Here is a 20,000-nt window from a genome sequence, read left to right on the forward strand (position 1 = left end):
AATGTAGCATGCATTGCATTTGCACCTTTTTACGATACAGTCTCCATTTCCAGAACACTCAAACTTGCAGTCATCTCCGGTGAAACAAGGGTCGCATACGCACTTTCCCGTCACGCTACACCTACCGTTACTATGACAATCACGCGTTGCGTTACAGCGATGTTCGCATCGATATCCGACGTAACCAGGATCACAGAAGCATCCCCCACTAGCAGAGCATTGTCCGTTACCAAGACAAGTGATCGATGCGTCACACTTGTACGCGCAATTCACGCCATAATATCCTGCATCACACGCGCATGTCCTTTGTTGACTTGAAAATGTTCCGTGACCACTACAGTGGAGATCGTCCAAACAAATTTGCCCGTTGCCACCACGACCGGCATTACCTCCTCCTGACGCACCACCGGATATATCTCTGTTCCGTAAGATGTCTCGTCTAATGTGATCGGGAGAAAACAGACCGAGGTGTCCCCCACCTCCCCCACCACCATAGTAGTACCGATGCGACAAACAGTATGAACTGCAACATTCAGAACGGGAGCTACCTGTTCCTCCCTTGACAGCAACGTGGCCGTGCCCTAAAGAGCAAACGAGCGAGAACTGCTTTACAATTTTTGAGAATGGGTAACTATGTCTACGAGGTCAATTCTTCACATGTTTGATGCATTTTTTTCCTTTACTAGTAGGACTTCCTTTGAATAACTTCCAAAAAGACCTCTCCTCTGACCACTTATTATTAAGTGAAATTTCTAACTCACCTTCAAAATGTCTCCCAACAGCTCGCACAGTTCCACCGCTAGCCCCACCTCCACCAGAATCCCCATTTATTCCATTTGCTTTCATCCATCCGTCAAGCTCGAAGAGTTTCTCCACATTAACATGTAAAACCCCTCCACCAGAAGCAGAACTTACACCACCACCACTTCCAGCCAGTTCAGCAGTACAAGCGTGTTCGTAAGAAGTTCCTGAAATGAAAGAAATTAAGTGATTTTCATAAATCTTTGCACACTTTTGGATGTCAAAATTGGGCGTGCATCTAATTAGGAACATTTCTAGACATAAGCAACATCTGCGCTTTTCACAATTCTTCAAGTGGCAACTGCCAAACTGCGGTTTGGCTTCTATCAATCAAAGTTCCAAAGTCAAGCCGAAAGAAGCTGAGAGATGACCCGAGACCACCCCAAAGGTCCCGCACTAACCTCGTTCATTTAATACTATTGTTGGTAAGACAACTGTTGACGATTCTCAGCTGATACAAAAGGGATTGAAGGTTATGGAGCAACAGATTCTGAGAAATCAGCCAAGTAATGGTCAGTGCGTTACTACTTGGTGCGTGACATTTTTTGAATGTTTACTCTAAAACGGACGACCGATCAACATCTTTGGTTCACAGGGTACGAAACTCAATAGTTTCGTTTTTACTCGATTGACGGAAGCCAAGAGGAAGTTCGGTGCATGGTGTTGAATGTGAGCGGATTCTGCGGAATTATGAAAATCGCAATAAACGATTTGCACAGACCAGTAGCCAGCCAAATATTCCGTTCAATTGTTTATGAACTTTTCCAGGCCTTGAAGGAACGTCTTTTGGGAAGCTCTGCGGCAACTATGCAAGAGTAGGGCACGAAGTGCCAGGTGTGGCGATCTATTTATCATAAGTGCCTTCTGTATATTCCACGGATCATGATAATGGTGACTGCAAGAGTGCAATTCGCGCCACTGCCACCCTGGCAAGGTCCTCCAAAAAATTTTTAACGATGCAAAACTGCTTTTGAGTAGGTACCATGCGAATGCTACTTCACCATAGATAATTATTATATATGCATGTGCGCAAGGTAAGGCAAATACTAGCATACCTCCATTGCTAGAACAGGAGCCACATCCACTCCAATATCCGCTTCCTCCGATTCCAACGTGGCCAGCCCCTGCTACAGAGGAACAGCTCGTTCTACTTCCAGGCCCCTGTCCAGCATTCCAACCGAGACCCGAACCATCGGCGGTGGCGTCAAACTCGATACTGAAATAATCCGTGAATATCTTTACAGCATCTGCTTTTACAGAGCCAGTGTATTCCAGGGCGGCCTCAAACAAGTGAAGATTTACTGCTCTTGCTGATACAATCTGCGTTGAGCTTTGAATGTTAAGTATCCCACCAAGAGAAATTTGAAGCTTCTTAAACCAGTAATGGCCCACGTAAGGGGTTTTGGAAGTAGCGTTGCATGTAACACAAGCCGATGCGCCTTTCTCACTGAGAATAGCATTCACATTATTAAAGATTTTCAACCACTCGATGCCATGAATTTCACCATCTGCTGTCAATGCCGGAGAACCGGTGCCGCGTAGCGAAGTACGAACCGGAAGAAGAATTTTCCCTCCTGTGTCAATATGGAAGTTAACAGGAGCATCGGAGCGAATGCTGTGTGTCTCTACATACATCCGGGTACTTGGTAACGCACGTAATGTGCCCGTTTTGTCGCCAGTTGCTCTTGTGATAAACATTTCAACGACCTGTCCAGAAACCTAAGAAATTTATTTACCATATTAATAGTAGTAATTGAAAATAGCTCGTCGACACACAGACCTTGCAAAAAAATGCGCTGTTTATCAGATCATTAATTAATAAACTATTCGTATACGTCGCTTGGCGCGTACCAAGCACTCTTAATCTTGGTTTTCACTTTGATTGATTTGATTTCTTTATTAATTCACACTGTGAACAATAATGTACATAAACAAAATACGTCGCAAACAAAGAAATGTAAGGTAGATGAGATTTCATGTGTGCAGTGGCCGAAGGCTTTCCAGTTGGACCCCGACATAGTAAAATAAATGGCGGGAAAACATTTAAACTAGTACAAGGAAAATTAAACCTACGTATGGATAGGAACAAGCTATTTTAACAGTATGGGGACTTAGTAACAAAATGGTATCAGCACAGTTTCTCAAACAAAGCAGAAGGAAACTTTCAATAATAATATATTACTTAAATATCCAAGTCTCTAGCTTATAGAACCACGGAAAGTGCTTTACTAAATGGGGAGATTTAAGGACGGTGCCTACTATTGTTATTGCGCATACGTTCAGCGCATCTCAAGATACTCGGATTTCCTATGGGTGGCGCTTATTATACCGGGATATTTTTGCGCGGTTCAAAAACTGTACGGAATAAGCAGAACTTAGCAAGTGCTCTTGGTATCCAAAAAGAAAATTGGCGGTAACCATTCATTTTTCAGAGATAATTAAGGTTCAATTTGGAATAGGAGTCCATCCATTGCTTTGTATTTTGAAGCTTTTTACAAATATTGTTGATTAATTATCTTCGAAAAATGCGTGGTTACCCCCAAATTTCTTTTTGGATTTCAATAACACTTGTTAAGATCTGCTTTTCCCGCATATTCAGTAAACCGCGCAAAAATACCTCTGAATTAGTAGGCACCGACCTTAAATCAAATCAAATCATGTCAAATTAAAGCAAGCCGGCGGGATTTTAATGCGAATGGAAAAGTGTGCTACCGGGCTGAGATAAACCAAAACTCAACCCACACCGTGCGTCGAGTACACTAATCGATCCCGGGACACAATGTTTAAAGGGGAGAGCCTTTACCACTGCGAATTCAAAACCCTCCTCCCCTGCCAGCAGCTTGCATAAGAAGGGACTTCAATTCACGGAGGATTTTGAGACATTAGCATGCCCACCCTAAGTGATTGGCTGAAGCTTAGTCGGCGCTTCAGACCTCGTTGGCTATTCAACACCGCGCTCGCTTGTGGAATAAATCTTTTCAGATACCTGCTTCATAGTTAATGTCCCCTTTCGCACAAGATGAATTCTTTCAAATTCATATACCGTAGTGCTTGATTCTGCTAGTGTGACAGGAAGATCACCTCTGTTATAGCTATCAATCTGCAACATTCGGTAAGGCTCTTCACCCACGGTCACATTGACAAAAACTGTTCCTGGACTTCCATGGTGATTTCTATCGCTTGTTCCCCCTAGGGCACTCAAAACACCTCCAAAGATGAAGTACTCTGTAAGGTACACTGCTATGCGTCCCCCTGAGCCAGCTCCCTCGTCGCTGGGACCTATCAAGATACGATATTTAACATATGAATTTGGACCAACTGATTTCTCGGACTCATTTTTGGGTGCCCGTGTTAACGGAAACCTCTAGTACATTTTTCTCAGTAACCTCTTTATTTACACAAAACAGTTGCAAAGCAACAGTTGCAACTAGAAACCGAAAAACTGTAACCGATGAACCAAGATATGCCTAGGATTACCCCTAATTAGGTGCATGCACATCTCCATAAGCGAAACGAAATGTCCTCTCGCTTTTTTCCCCAACTTCAACATCACTAGTGTCTCGGAATACAGACAATTGACGTCATAAAATGTCCCCCAAATGCTAACAGATTAACAGCTACATTCTCCCCAAGGAAAACTTCGCGTTGAATGTCAAAATGGGGCGGTGTGCATCTAATTAGCTGCAATACTGGGCACACGTGGACGTTCTCTCAGACCAAATAAATAAAGAGCTGCCTCCGCGGACAAGTATTATCCACTTTGACACTCAATGAGCGATGTCTCCGATTACGTCACTGACGCAAAAATTAGAAAGAATTAGCAATGCGTTTACGTGGAACAGCAAACGGCTCCCTGTCATGGAAGCATACGAAAACTGTCTTGCTGTAATTTTGCCTTTTTATGAGAAATTGCTCGACATCTGTAGATAACAGGCAGAAAATGTGCCACGATCAAACAATTTCCTTTGCCTTTTTGGGAAAACTCAAACGTTGGCCTTCCGTTTGCCGTAAACACGAGGCGGAATATCTCGAATGTCTTTCGAATGTATGCCGATATGGCTAAATACTGTTAGCTAAAATAAGAATAACCATTTTTTCATCGTTCCTAGTTACCTGTTCCTAGCAAAGCAAATACGAGCAGCCTGCACGCCCAATGGAGTGATATCCACATTGGTTTAACTTTGCTCCCGCCTCCGATCGGAGGAAAATGTGGCACAATTGCAAGTTTGAGAACTAATCACAAAGCGTATTAATAAAAAATCAAACGATCTCGATATTACTTTTGACCATCAATTAGAAACGTCCCTAATGAATGTGTCTTTCAACACAAACCTCCGTGACACTCAATTGTTCCATAGCCTTTTAGGAACAAAGTGTTCACAATAACAGCGCCTCCGCTTCCACCTCCATTTGAACTCGACGATGATCCAATGCCATTAGATTTTATCGTTCCTTCCACGACCACGTTACTTCCAGTTGCAATATACAACAGTCCACCCCCTGCGCCATATCCTCCACCGCTTCCGGGTTCGTCAGGCCAATAGGCAGATCCATACTGCGTACCCGAGCTAGCTCGTCCACCAGGCGAGGCGTAACTGCCACCAGTACTTCCGGAACCACTGCCTGGACCACTTCCGCGTGGATAACCAAAGCCAGACAAGTCAATCAGTGCCCCACCCTCCACAATGACGTTGTCTCCTTTCATGGTCACGTAGTTTGTAGCAAGGATGAGTTGGCCTCCTGACGAACAATAAGAAGGAGAAAAATAAGGATCGTTTGCAGTACACATTTAAAAAGCAATATGAACAAAGGCGACAGGGCCAAACTAACGCCAACTTCACTCTGTACTAAACATAAGCAAAAATATAGCTATATTACATTATTCCGTATTGGATAGGAATTAATAAGAAATGGAGATGAAAATGTACGATTCACTGTCGTGTTCTCCAGTTATATGCAAAACCTACACTTTGGTAATTTCAAGTGGATGTTAAGTAGTAAAAAGCAACAATCAAATGGCGTAAAGTGTAAAACGCAAGTGCAGATCATGAAAAGTCGTTGCTACCGTTCAATAAACCAATTAATTGTTCGCCTAATCCCCACGACGAGGTGCTAACACTGGAATTGTGAGTTCACAAATATTTCTTGCCGGGTAGCAGAGATAGCGCAGTGATGAGAGCACTCGCCTCCCCCCAACGCGGCCTGGGTTCGACTCCCAGATTTGGTGGGACATGTGGGTTCATATGCCGTCATGGTGGCTCTCCGGGAACTCCAGCTTTCCCCTCTCCTTAAAAACCATGCAACCTACGATTTACTATGAGTTGAGTTGATTTGGTTTAAAATATATAGCACCACAGCGCTAAATAAAGTTGACCCATTGTTATTGTTGTGAGGCTCGGGCTTTAATTTCCAGCCGTCGTCATTGTCATCACGTGATTTCCCTAAAAACCCTCGACACGTGGTGGCTGGCTAAAATTAAACACAGATTTATAACACGGCTCAATCCAGTGATCAAGTTAACATGGAAACACAGTAACCTTTTTTCACTGACGTATCCGCAATATCCAACACAGCCTTGACAGGTGTCAGTTTTATTCTAACCAAGCCAGAATTTGTAATGACCAACAGTGGAAGGACGATAAGACCGGGTGTGAATGGATCAAAAGGATTATCAGCAAGCCATTCAGATTCCTCGGGCAGTTTAGCAGTATGTGCAGTTCCACCAAATTCCACCAAGCCACTGCGTTCGATGACAAGCTTTTCCACTCCGGTCATTCGCCCGTTGATGGTGGAACTTTCCCCTCGGAGAATTACTTCAGTAGGGAACACAATCTCGGCGTAGTCTTCCACATGGAAGCTGCACGGAGCGTCCATGTACGTGTGAGTGGACTCTACCACAAATACAAACAAGCGCTGTCGAGCCATTAGTTTGATTATTCCTGTTTTATCTCCGGTGACCTCGTGGGCAATGACAGTCACATTTAGTGCATTTTGCGGATGATAGAAAGTGACCGTGGAGTGCCCTGTCAGAAAATCAAAAGATTCATCTCAAGATTAAAGGAAAAAACAACAATCCTCATTTGAAAAGATGCCTTTTTCCCGCCCCTTGACTGCAAAACTCTAGAAGAATCACAAGCTTCCTCCGGCTGCTCTCCCCAAATGAAGGGCGTCTGGTTTCCTGTTTGTCTTGAATCAATCAATTATTTGTCTCTAACGGATAAAAAAATATTAAATAAGTCTTCACTGCGACTGCGTGGTGTCTGGATCCGGCAGGAAATCATGCTCTCGCAAATCTGCCCTATTTCTGTTAGCATATTTGCACATCTAACTTCCCATTTCAAATTAACCCGAAAGAATGCTGTTTTCCCAATACAGATAATGTGATAGCACTCGGGAGATTTCATCCTTTGTCTTGCTCATAAAAGGAAGTGCGTGCAAGCATGAATATGTCTGCATGCACTCTTTTTAATGAACAAAACAAAGGACCAAATCTCCTAATTCGACAGGTGAGTTGTATGTACAAGGGAATAAGGACTAGTGCCCAGGCTCATTAAACCCAAGCTCATTATTAGTTTATTAAATACTTGCACAAATCCCATAATACCCGTCTTTTAACCTTCCCCCCCCCCCCAAAAAAAAGAAAAAATTGCATAATCTTTGTTTGCAATTTCACCTGGGACTTGAGGATGTCCCAAGAGAAATCGAAAACAATGCCTACGCAATCCCTTTTTTTTGGGTGGGGGGGGGGGGGGGATGGGGGAGTAACAGAGGTGTATTATGGGATTTGTGCAAGTAGTGAATTTCTTTTTAGTGATCTTGATCTTAGTAATTTGTTGGGTTACTATCGGTTTGTCTTAAAAACTTTAGATGTAAGTAGTTCCAATCTGCTTTTCTCTCTAAAAATACCGGATAACATGCTGTTTGGTACACAAGAAAGTCGCTTTGTATAGTGCACTTTCAACTAGATTATACAAATGAAGGGGTTGTTTGCCAAATTAACCATCGGAAGCGCCGATTTACACGGTACAATTTTTGTCGCATGCGACAAGCTTACGACAGGCCTCAGTACAACAAGACTTATAAATTATTATTGTCGCAGCCCTTTAAAACATGTTTTAAAATGCTACGACATTTCTTCTGACGTAAACGACAATCGTAAGTCATGTCGTAGGCCTGTCTTAAGTTTCTCTCATGCGGCAAAAATCGTACCGTGTAAATCGGCCCTAAGGAAGACTTGCGAATTGGCGTTTCGAGCGGTGACGAAAAGCTAACACTCGAAACGTCAGCTTACAAATCCTTTCTACGGTGGTTAACTAGTTTGTCGTATATTCAAAGGTGCTTTATAACGACGTATTAATAAGTCACATCATTACCCCCGGACGTCACTTGCCAATAACGAGTGGAATACCTAATAACAACCCACCAAAGTTACAAAATTAGAAAGTGTTTGGAAAGGGCCGTTTAGTTTTTACTCCTCTGTTAGATGACAATACAAAGACAGCACCTTATCCTCATTTCTTTTGAGACCCTGAGTACTGGAACAGCTAGTATTTAACTCCCGACCTCCTTTCCCGTATATAGTCCGATACTCTCAGTAAGAATTTATATCAATGCTCTCGCAAATTTTACCTTCAACTTGCATCTCATCAAACTCGTAAAATACTGTTTGGTTCTCCATGATAACCGTTGGTGTTGCTACATTGTTGTTCTCATTATCGACCTTGACCTTCGCATGCTCCGGCTTGAAGGAGGTTAAGTTAGCATCCCGGTTACCTTTGAGTTCACGGTCCTGTGGGCCGCGGCGACCTTCGTACTTGTACACCGCTCCTGCCGCCCCTCCGCTGTCTGGGTAACCAAAAACACTACCACCAACAGAACGGAATTTACCTGAGAACAAATTGATGAAAAAACAACTTAATTTTATAACTTCAATTAAGTAAAGCACTCGCTTGGAGTGGTTTGTTCAAGAAGGTGCCAACAAAATCCACTCGCCAAAAATACTCGTAACTAGAGGCACGTCCTAGTTTGACATCTAATATGAAGGATCCCGTTAAAAGGGCAATGTCACGCAAAATGCTATAATTTCATGACTCCCAGAATGCCCAATAACCACTTAAAACTGTTGAACAACATGAAAAAATACTGCAAAAGGAAAGAGACGAAAGGATGGACACAGATGGACAAGATTGAAAACGGATTACATTCGGTAATCTTGAAAAAAGTTGGACCGACGTTTTTCAAGTTTATGAGAAATCACATATTAAGTGAAAGGTGTTACAATTGAACCCACTGAGTTACCCACTCAGTTACCCTTCCGAGTTCCCAGTGGGTTCAATTGTAACACCTTTCATTTAATATGTGTTAAATATTCTCTCACATTATGAGAGATCGCCTGGATAAAGGTAGTTTTTGCTCAGAATCATCCCGTTTGTGGTGTAACGATAATTTTATCAGTACAGGAATTCCACATTACCATTTTCGAGTTGTTTTAAACTCGTGATTAACTAAAGATTTTCCCGAAACACCCTTCAATAACGTGACATAGCCCAAAGTCTCAGCATTTGCTACCTATTTGTAGTAATACTGATACGGTAAAAGTTTATATTTTACGTAAGGGTAAATGCAGCTATTTAAGTATCCTCGAGGAGCAGAGTTAAGAGGACACTTCAATTGTCTGTATTCCAAGACACGAATTATGAGCAACAATCGACTTGCATCTAATAAGTGCGAAGTTTTGCTTATGAAAATTAAGCCTTGTTCACTCGCAACGTTGATTATGATCAACTGAAGTATTTATCAGGCTTTCATTATCCATTAAATTTTATTCAATTATGGTTCTGTTCACATCTACAATACGCAGGGTAACCTCGCAGTGTGAGACAAAATGGCGCCGTATCGCGTAACTGCCACGATTATAATCACCATCATCAGCGAGGAGAGAACCATGGATAGCTTCCGAGAATAGAAGAAGACAAATCCAGATCTTCGCTCCATAAAGCGATTAGAAGTTTCGTCTGCTCATACCACCACGTGCTCGCCATTCTGTTCAATTACGCATTGTAATTACTTCAAACAACCCCTTTGAGGTTGTTTCGGAAGTAATTATAATCCAGTTACAATCAGGGACTGCAATTAGTTGATGTGAACCCATTTCATATTTAATTCGATTATAATTCGATCATAATCTAGGCGTAATGTGAACACGGCTTTAGTTTTCATTCATATGCGAAGTACAACTTCGCACTTAGACTCGCTTTGAAGAGGAGACAGACAACCTAACAACCTATCAAAACATCGATAAAACGTCACGTGCATGAGATTTAAACCCGGTAAAACACTCCTCATTAGAATTCTTTATATAAAGACTAGTAATGAGGCCCTGCTTGTTTTTCTTGTATGCTGATATCTACCTATCACATTTTGAACCTTTGTTCGGACTCCCGAGGGAGACGCTTTTGGGGCAATGTTTTTAAAGCCGTTCAAAAAACTTGCAGCAAGTGTTTTATCGGGTCAAAACACTGCTGCTCCTTTTTAAAACAATACATAAATGGCGATCAAAGAAGTATTCTTTTGTCTCCGTGCTAATGAGACCAACTGGCCTCGCTCTAAGGCAACCTTTTTTTTTTTGTATTTTGTCCACGGAAGCGAAGCTGGTTGGCCTTCTCAGCACAAGGACAAAAAAATAATTGATGGGCAGCCATATATGAATTCAGCCCTTAGTCTATAAAAAAAAGTAGAAACAATATACCTTTTTCGCTTGTACATTTTGTTTTCCCAATACAGATCATGTGATAATACTCGTGAGGTTTGGTCCATTCTTTTGTTCATTAAAAAGAGTGCATGCAGACATAATCATGCTTGCATGCGCTCTTTTTAATGAGCAAAACAAAGGATCAATCCTCCTGAGTATTATCACATGATTTGCATTGGAAAAACAAAATGTACAAGCGAAAAAGGTCTATTAATAACATACCACCAAAATTATTCTGGAAATCAACATGAACAGCAATCCTGCCACCAGCTCCCGCTCCGCCATGATTACTACTTCCTCCTCCATTTACATTAATCTCACCATGCCCAGTAATATTAGTTGTCTCGACGAGAACACTGCCCCCACTACCTCCCCCAGAATCACCACTTCCGCTCTTTCCTTGGGATGAAATGAGGCCGTCAAGATGAAGATATTTGCCAACTTGCCACCTTAAGGCGCCTCCCCCTGATGTCATGAGCAATAAAAAATAGTAATAAATGAAATTAACAGCGTGAAACGTTTATCTCACAACAGAGAGTTTTGAAAAGAAGTTTAAAATTGCTACCCAACGCGAAGTTTGTTGAACAAATTATCAGCTCCAAGAAAATTGGTCGACTGTTTAGCACCTTCAACGGCTAAAATATGAACGAGGCGAATCATTTTTCCCCATTATTTTTCCCCTTTATTATACTTAGTTCTTTATTTTGCCTCCAAGCTAGGTTAGCTTTTTAGTTTTTTTCTAGGGAACACTGTACCTTGCTTATTATTATTATTATTATTATTATTATTATTATTATTATTATCATTATTATTATTTTTACTTTTTTTTTTCATGGTTCTCTATTTACGTGCGGTGGGAAAAGATATTGTTGTTGTTGTTGTTGTTGTTAGAAAAGTGTAGTGCAAATCAAGGATTAAACGGTTTGTCTTTCATCCTTGCGGAAATTATGCAAACTGAATTCCTTGTTCACCATTTACTCAGTTGGAAAATGTTGTCATTGGGATCCGAAATAGAACTGACCTGCTCCGCTGCTTCCATTTGCCTTTCCACCTCCACTACCAAGAGACAATGGTTTATAGACAGATCCATAAGCGCCACCACCACTGTGCTTATTATGAGTAGTCCCCCCTTGACCTCCGAAGCCGCCACCAGACCCTGTGTTCCCCGAACTGGCCGATCCTGCACCCGGACCAGTGCCAGGCTTGTGACCAGCACCATCTAGCATCACCACACCTTTAGTTTCAACCTCAGCAAATGTGGAATAGAATATTCCATGATTGACTTTTACTGTTCCTTTGTGCAAGACTTCGAACAAGGATGACGTCACGGAGATAAGAACGTCATTTTTACGCACAAGGTCCAACAGACCACCTTGTTTGATGATTATGTGGGCGTAAGAACAATTGCCTGGTTGAGTGATTTCAACAAAGGTGCGGTTCTCTTTTATTGCAGTTTGTGCAGTCGATGCAATCTTCAGCGTAGCTCCATCTTCAAGGAATAAAAAGTGTACCCCAGTCATCTGACCATAAAGTTCGGATCGGACACCATGAACGTGGAACTCGGCCGGAAGAACAATTTCTGCTCCCTCGTCAATCCGATAGCTGCAGGGTGCTTCCGTTCTGTTGGTTTCGGATTCAATGACCTCTACGTAGATCGTCTGATTAATTCGCAGATGAAAGTGCCCGGTTTTATCCCCAATAAACTTGTGAGCTATTACAGTAACTAGGGTTTCATTTGGATGGTACACGATGAGTCTTGAATAACCTGTGAGCTCAACCTGAGTGATTAGAAAATCAATAAAAACCTATTTAGAGCGGTTTTCAATTGAGTGTCGAAAGTAATGAGCGAATTGCTTTGGTTTTCCATTACTTCACTCAGTGATTGATTTCAAGTTCTCGCGCCACTTTTCAACCAATCAGAAGCAAAACCAACACCAAAACCAATCGTGGCTCGCGTGCACATTTTCCCGCGCTTTGTGTCGGCTACGTGTAATTACTTCAAGTTTGATTGGTTTACTGGATTGTCTTTGTCCTTTTAATTACTTTGGTTTTGGTTTTACGACACTCGATTGAAACTCGCTCTAACCTTCAAAGACCAATTAATGTAGCGTTCCGAACACCCAAACTGTTGTAGGGCCATGGATAAGGGATGTAGGACATAGAGCGCATAAATTCATCTGCAAAATATATTGCTAGGACCTACATGAAAATTATGAGATTTGAACGAACCGAATACAGTTCCTATGACCATAAAATTTATATCGATGCGATGAGCCCAACGTCCTTCATTAAAACACTCGCTCTTCTTCCTCTTCTTCTTTAAGCCGGTTACAAGCGAGCAATTTTTACCAGACAAGTGTCATTGATAATGTTCATATGCTCATGTGTATGAACTAGCATGCTAGCTTTTGAACAAGTGCACTTGTCAATGAAATACTTGACAAGTTCTTCTTGACACACCGACAAATAAAATTTGCCAAGTCAGAACTTGTCAGTGAAAACGTGCTCGGCTTTATCCTGTAACTTCTTCGATTACACCTTTTTTTCTTTTCTCTGATCGCAAATACCAAGCATGCAGGTGAATGTCTTCACACTACCTACCCTGAATAGTCGTTCTATTCGCAGGTAATCTGTGTTTGGAAACAGTTTCTTGTTGTTGTTGCTGAGAGATCAAACACTGATTCCTCTTCTGTTCAACATTATTTACGAGTACATTGCACAACAAAAAATGACAAAACGGAAAATTACCTCATCAAACTCGTAATGGGTTGTGCCTTCTTCCATCAAGACGGTTGCCTCAGGGACATTTCTTCCCTCATTATCAACATGTAAGTAGGTGTGGTCAACCTTGAGGAAAGTAGCGTTTGTTTCTTTGCTGTATTTTAGAATGCGGTATTCCAGAGGACGAAAATTCTCCTCTTTGTAGACAGTTCCTGCTGGTGCACTATAGCTATTGCTGCTAGGGTTTACCCCACCGCCATCAGTAAACTTCCCACCGTATGTGTATCTCCAGCGACAGTGTATTCCCACTCGACCCCCGGATCCCGCGCCTCCATCATTGGTTGCATCTCCCCCAGTGACAGCAATCTCCCCATGTCCGGTCATATTTGTTGTTTTAATTAGAATACTCCCACCACTTCCTCCTCCAGAGTGACTTCCTGTTCCATTTCCTCCTCGGGCTGAAATAAGACCATTCAATTCCAATCGTTTTCCAACTTCCCAGAGGAGTTGGCCACCTCCGGTACCTCCTTTCCCGCTACCATTTCCGCCTCCACTTCCGAGGTGCAAGGGACGATACACTGAACCATAAGCTTCCCCACCGGTGTGTGCGCCTCTTCCTCCATGGCCCGCACCGCGACCGATGGCATAAGAGCTATTAAAGCTACTTCCTGCTCCAGGCCCCTTTTCGGCTGGATAACCTCTTGTATCCAGGTTGAAAATACCTTGACTGTCCAACCAAGCGAATGTAGATAGCACCTCACCGTGATTGATCCTCAGTTCTCCTTGATACTTTATTTTCAAAATGTCACAATTTAATCTCAGAAATCCGGTGTTTTTACGGAACTCGATAAGCCCACCTCTCTTGACAATCAAAACAGCAAAGGAAATATTTCCAGGCTCCGACACAGCAATGTAGTTGCCATTTTCAATAAGGGCTGTCTGTGCGGTTGAATAGAAATCTGCCACGGCGCCAAATGAGACAAACAAGTCGCGTACTCCAACAATCATTCCTTCGTAAACTGACCGAGTGCCATGCATATTGAACTCGGAGGGTAAAATAATTTCAGCGCCAACATCGATCCTGTAGCTACAGGGCGCTTCTGCTTTGTTCGTCTCCGATTCTACATATTCCACAAAGAGTTTCTGATCTCGGCGGATGTGAAATTGCCCGCTCTTATCCCCAATAAACTTGTGAACTACTGCAGTTACATTGACATCTCCTGGATGGTAGATTACAAGGCGGGAAAATCCGGTCAATTCCATTTCATCAAATTCATAGTAAGTGGTATTTTCTTCCATTAGTACTGTTGCTCCGGGTACATCAAAGCCGTCATTGTCGATGTGTACGTAAGTATGATCCACAGCCAACAAGGTCGTATTTGTCTTCTTCGCGTATTTTAGATGTCGGTATTCGAGAGGTCTGAAATTTTCTTCTTTGTAAATTGTGCCAGCGGGTCCACCGTACCTACCCACCTGGCCACCATGGTCGGTAAATTTGCCTCTGTACGTGTAACGCCATCGACAATGAATTCCAACTCGACCTCCGGATCCCCCGCTTCCAAGACCAGTTCCCGACCCGCCAGGGACAGAGATCTCCCCGTGACCAGTCATGTTAGTTGTGGTGATTAAGATGCTGCCTCCACTTCCACCACCAGCGTTTGTTCCTGTTCCATCTGACCCTTTTGAAGAGAGAAGCCCATTTATCTGAAGTCTTTTCCCAACGATCCAGAACAGGGATCCTCCGCCAGAACCACCGACTCCTTGCCCATTGCCACCTCCGCTGCCAAACATACGTGGACTGTAAACAGAATCGTATGCAATTCCACCTTCTCCGGAGTCTGTCTTTCCTCCTTCACCACCGTGACCAGCCCCGGAGCCGGCATTATTTTTCGTTGTTCCGCGTCCAGCTCCTTCTTCTGATCCAAAGCCAGTACCATCCAGACTCAGGATGCCTTCACTTTCGATCCAGGCAAACGCGGAATAAACATAGCCATGGTTCATAGTCATCAGTCCTTCATACTTGATCCTGAATTCAGAACATCTCAGGATTAGTGCGTAACTAACAACGCGGCTGAATGTCAGTTTAGAATTTCTTTCGACAGTGACTGTGGCAAACGAAAAGTTACCCTTCTCGTCTATTTCAACGTAGCGACGATTCTCAACTCTTGCAGTTTCAGCAGTGGAAGAAAACTCCACAAAGCCTCCACTGGCAATGATCAAGTCTTCGACCCCAGTAATGCGCCCCTCAATAATGCTTCTGGTTCCGTAGATATTGACAACAGATGGAAAAACGACCTCAGCTCCTTGATCGATTTTGTAACTGCACGGTGCCGTGATCTCATTGGTTTGAGACTCTACGACTTCCACGTATATTGTTTGGTTCATTCTGACATGAAACCTTCCCGTCCCGTCACCAAGGAAACGATGAACAATGACAGTGACGTTGGAGCTTCCTGGTGGGTGTCTTACTTGCAAATTGGCATGTCTTGTCAAAAACAGCTCATCTAGCTCGTAGAACAAGTGTTCGCTTTCTAACATCATTGACGACATGTCCGTTTTACGGTCTTCATTATCAACTTTCATATATCTGTGAGTTGCGGTAACGTAGGTCTTATTATTGCTCTTGTCATACTTCATGTCGGCATACTGCGGCCCGCGAGCAGTTTCTTCCACATACACCGTACCCGCTGCCGCATACACTTTCCCTCCACCACCGTAAGCTTTATACATTCCTGCGTACTTATGCCTGAACCGAACATGCGCAGAAATACGACCACCCGAGGCCCCAGATCCACTAGGACCCGAGCCATCTCCTCCCATGACATTTATTTCTCCGTAACCAGTAAAGTTCGTCGTTTCTATGAGAATACCACCGCCGCTTCCCCCGCCAGCGCTTGAACCAGAGGCCTCTCCACCGCGCAAGGAGACCAAGCCATCGAGCTCTAATTCCTGTCCGATTCTCCAATGAAGCATTCCTCCTCCCGATCCTCCCTTTCCTTGTCCATTACCTCCACCACTTCCCAGGTGAAACGAACGGTACATGGAGCCGTATGGGTCTCCTCCAGCTTGATCAGCTTGATATACACCACCTTGGCCGCCATGGCCCGCTCCTGAGCCAATCATGTTCGTTGTATTTCCAGCACCAGGCCCCATCTCCGCTGGATACCCAGTGTAGTCCAACACAAGTTTGCCTTCACTTTCGACCCAAGCCCATGAAGAAACAATTTCACCTTCATTCATGTTGACCAACGCGTGGTACGTAAGCCTGAAAATGATCGCTGTGAACACGAGCGAGTCGGTGATCCGTGAAAATTCCAATCGTGATCCTTTCTGTACATACACTTCAGCAAACGTAATATTGCCAGGTTTTGTAAGGAAACGGAATTTCCTCTCTTCTTTGATGCCTGAAAAACAAACATTTCAGCGGTTTATTTGTCAAACGTCTTTAGGCCTTCTTCTCACACTCAATCAGTTAAGTTAAAAGAATTGGGAAACAGGATTGACTGGCTGACTGACTACATGACTGACTAGCTAACAGTTGACTGGTCGACTGATTGATTGACTGACTGACTGACTGACTAACCGACGGACGGACGGACGGACTGACTGACAGACTTACTGATTGTATGATTGATTGATAGGATACCTGTCTGAGTAGTCGAAGAAAAAACGACAGCGGCACCCTCAGCAACAACAAGGCGATGGACGCCAACTACCAGCCCTTCAAATGTGCATCTCGTCCCAAGAAGACTTAAACTTGATGGGTAAATGATCTCAGCACCTTGGTCTATCTTGTAGCTCACAGGAGCAATGCTGTAACCTACAAAACAAAGCAGTAAACAAAGATAATAACTACAACGAAAGATGTCGTTTGCAAAAGGAATGTTGTCTTTTTAAAACTATGGTCTTCTGTTTAGCTTTATGTTAGGAATTGGCTTTTGCAACTTCTAACACCCTTGTATTGTATGCGACCTTTCCACTGTTTTCATTTATATTTTTTTTCGAAAGCCATTTCGTCAGAGTTGGTGGATAGGTGACATGCGGGTTTGCCACCACGGAACCTGTTAAGTTAATAAATGAATATCACATACGTTGTTCCTTTTCTTTGAAATGTTGTCATACGTAATTGCAGAAAAAATGATTACCACGTGACACAAGACTAATCTTACCTTTCTTTGACTCGACAACTTGTACAAACATCTTTTGGCCAGACCTGAGGTGTACGAGACCTGTGCGGTCTCCGGTGAAGTTGTGCACGACCAAACTCGAATTATCCCCATGGATGTGAAGTACACCATGGTTTTTCATCTCCAGTTCATCGACCTCGTAGAAGGAGCTGTTTTCGTTGATTATTACAGTTGCGATGTCGGGATTGCGGTTAACATTATCTATAGTGAGTTTAGTGAAGCCATCACCATAAACGGTTTCATTGGCTTCGTTGATGGTCACTGGTCTGTGACTGAGGCCTTGATTGGTGTCTGTATAGTACACAGTCCCTGCTGCCCCTGCCTGGAAGCCTGTGAAGAGGATGAACATGGTTTTAAACGAGCAAATGGTTCGGTGGCTTGTAAAGCGAACGCTTCCGGTTTGTAGTCCTTCTAAGACTGCTTGCTGGACTTTCTAAGGTGTTTTCGAACTACACCACAACATGGTCATAAGTTATTCTTTTGCTTACTTTCTTGGATTTCGTAACGCTGTTTTCTTGAATTGTTTCTTTCTGTACATGCCCTTAACACCCCACCCCCAAAAGGTTCAGAAGTTTTATCTTTTTTCTGAATGCAGCAACCAGCATTGTGCTGGATAACAGAGAGTTAATGAAATAGAGTAAGTGAAAGAATAACTGATGAAAAAGGTATTTTATGTGGATTATTTGAACAAAGAGCTCATCAAGTAGGAATGAAGACTCGCGCGTCAATGAAACGCATTCTTTAATTTTGCATGACAACTGAAACAGATTACGTTAACAGCTTTACTAACCTAAACCACCATAAGCTGTATACTTCCCAGAGTATTCTCGTAACCAAGCAACATGCACTGCAATGCGACCACCTGCACCACCGCCTCCGTTGCCATGGCCACTACCGCCATTAACAGTCACTATTCCGTGACCAGAGAATTGCGTTGTTTTGATGAGCACACTACCACCACTGCCTCCCCCGCTGTTAGAAGATCCGTCACCGCCTTCGCTTTCAATGATACCATCCAAGTGAAGAAATAAACCGATTGAAATCTGTGACAAAGGAAAACAGAATAAAAGGGCTTAATCAAATCGATAACAGAACGCTCTTATCTGGTTCTTAGCAGCGACGACTCATTGCATTTTCTGTGTATGAATATAGTTGTCCGCTCGTTGTACGTGTAAAAGCATGTCAGGGACACATACATACTTCATGCAACATGTGTTCTAACCACTGGGCTGCCACAGGCGTAGCACGACAATTTTCTTCTTTAGACAAATAACATTCTTGCTTTGTGGCGCTGTCGTTTCTTAAATCCCACATTATCTTTTGTTTCGGTAGAAAAACATTGTCCCTAATCATTACGTGATTTAATTGGCTCGATCATCTAGTCCAAGAGAGACATTTTCATTTCAGTTCGTTTCTAATAAAAGAAAAAAAAAGATTTTACCTTCGGTGCAGACGTTTTTTTTGTAACCTATCAGCAACCCCTGGTGCAGCCATTAACCAGCCTTAACTTGTCTTACAAGCAGCCTTAAATATAACTGGAATTACAATCGCAGATAAATCTGTGCTCATCCTCTTTTAAAGGCCCACCTTCAACCGACAAGCTTTTCAACAGTTTGTTTTTATTATGGAAATTCGCATTGCTTATCGTAGCGATCTAATAGCATGAATTTCAGCTTTGGCGGGATTTTTATATATGAAAATTGTTGCACGGCACCAAGAGAAAATGAGGAGACAGAGAGGGAGGCTCCCGGTCCAGCCCTTGGGATATGTCATGTCCACGAAAGTTATTTTTAGACGAGCGGAAGTCTTCCGAGACGTCCGCATGCTGGCCTACCTCGGTCCGATGCTTGAAAGAAAATAAATATTCATCAGCCTTCCACGTGCGCCGTCATTTTCTCTTTTCACTAAGAACCTAAGAGCGAGGCAAGACTGCATGCAGACGTCTCGGAAGACAGACTTCCCCTAGAACAAAGACTTCCGCTCGTCTAAAAATAACTTTCGTGGACATGACATATCCCGGCCAACGCCCTGAGCCTCCGTCTCTGTCCCCTCATTTTCTCTTGACGGCACGCAATGCCTGTAGGGTAAACGCGGGCGTTTAAAACAAAACTTTTTCAAGCCAAATTCTTAGGTAGCAGAATAATATGTATTGACTCAAAAAATTTCCTTAACTCTTTACCTCGGTTGTGCTTCCACCCACGCCACCATTAGTTCCGCCTCCACCACTCCCAGGATGCAATGGATAAACATAAGAACCATATCCGAAACCTCCTTCAGCTGTGCTCCCAGGAGCGCCCTGTCCGCCATGTCCAGCCCCAGATCCTGCGCTACCATTATACGCTCCGGGGCCAAGTCCCTCTTGTGCCTTGGGACCCTTTCTAGATGATGTTATACGGGAACTTCCCTCAAGGTGCCCTTCATTTAGATTCATGTAAATTGTATCGGCTGTGATCTTAGAATCGTGGCGCATATACAAGGTACTAACGTCAAATTTCATGTGCTTGGCAAAACTCAGTTCAGATGAAGCCTCCATGATAAAT

At 43.1% G+C, this 20,000-nt stretch overlaps 1 protein-coding gene across 1 annotated transcript in view; it reads right to left on the bottom strand.

Annotated features, from left to right (window-relative positions):
- LOC138014068 (uncharacterized) overlaps nucleotides 1-20,000 on the bottom strand; it is a 134,135-nt gene that overhangs the window by 2,454 nt on the left and 111,681 nt on the right. The window contains 14 exon segments of the mRNA XM_068861097.1: nucleotides 1-581; nucleotides 762-968; nucleotides 1,857-2,520; nucleotides 3,788-4,080; nucleotides 5,134-5,541; nucleotides 6,339-6,824; nucleotides 8,431-8,688; nucleotides 10,775-11,017; nucleotides 11,574-12,330; nucleotides 13,301-16,677; nucleotides 16,920-17,093; nucleotides 17,443-17,790; nucleotides 18,251-18,503; nucleotides 19,640-20,000. The exon segment at nucleotides 1-581 is cut by the window's left edge and continues 772 nt beyond it; the exon segment at nucleotides 19,640-20,000 is cut by the window's right edge and continues 82 nt beyond it. Of these exon segments, the coding sequence (XP_068717198.1) occupies nucleotides 1-581; nucleotides 762-968; nucleotides 1,857-2,520; nucleotides 3,788-4,080; nucleotides 5,134-5,541; nucleotides 6,339-6,824; nucleotides 8,431-8,688; nucleotides 10,775-11,017; nucleotides 11,574-12,330; nucleotides 13,301-16,677; nucleotides 16,920-17,093; nucleotides 17,443-17,790; nucleotides 18,251-18,503; nucleotides 19,640-20,000 (8,410 nt within the window).

Source organism: Montipora capricornis, chromosome 8 (genome assembly GCF_036669925.1).
Source record: "Montipora capricornis isolate CH-2021 chromosome 8, ASM3666992v2, whole genome shotgun sequence".
Lineage (NCBI taxonomy): Eukaryota > Metazoa > Cnidaria > Anthozoa > Scleractinia > Acroporidae > Montipora > Montipora capricornis.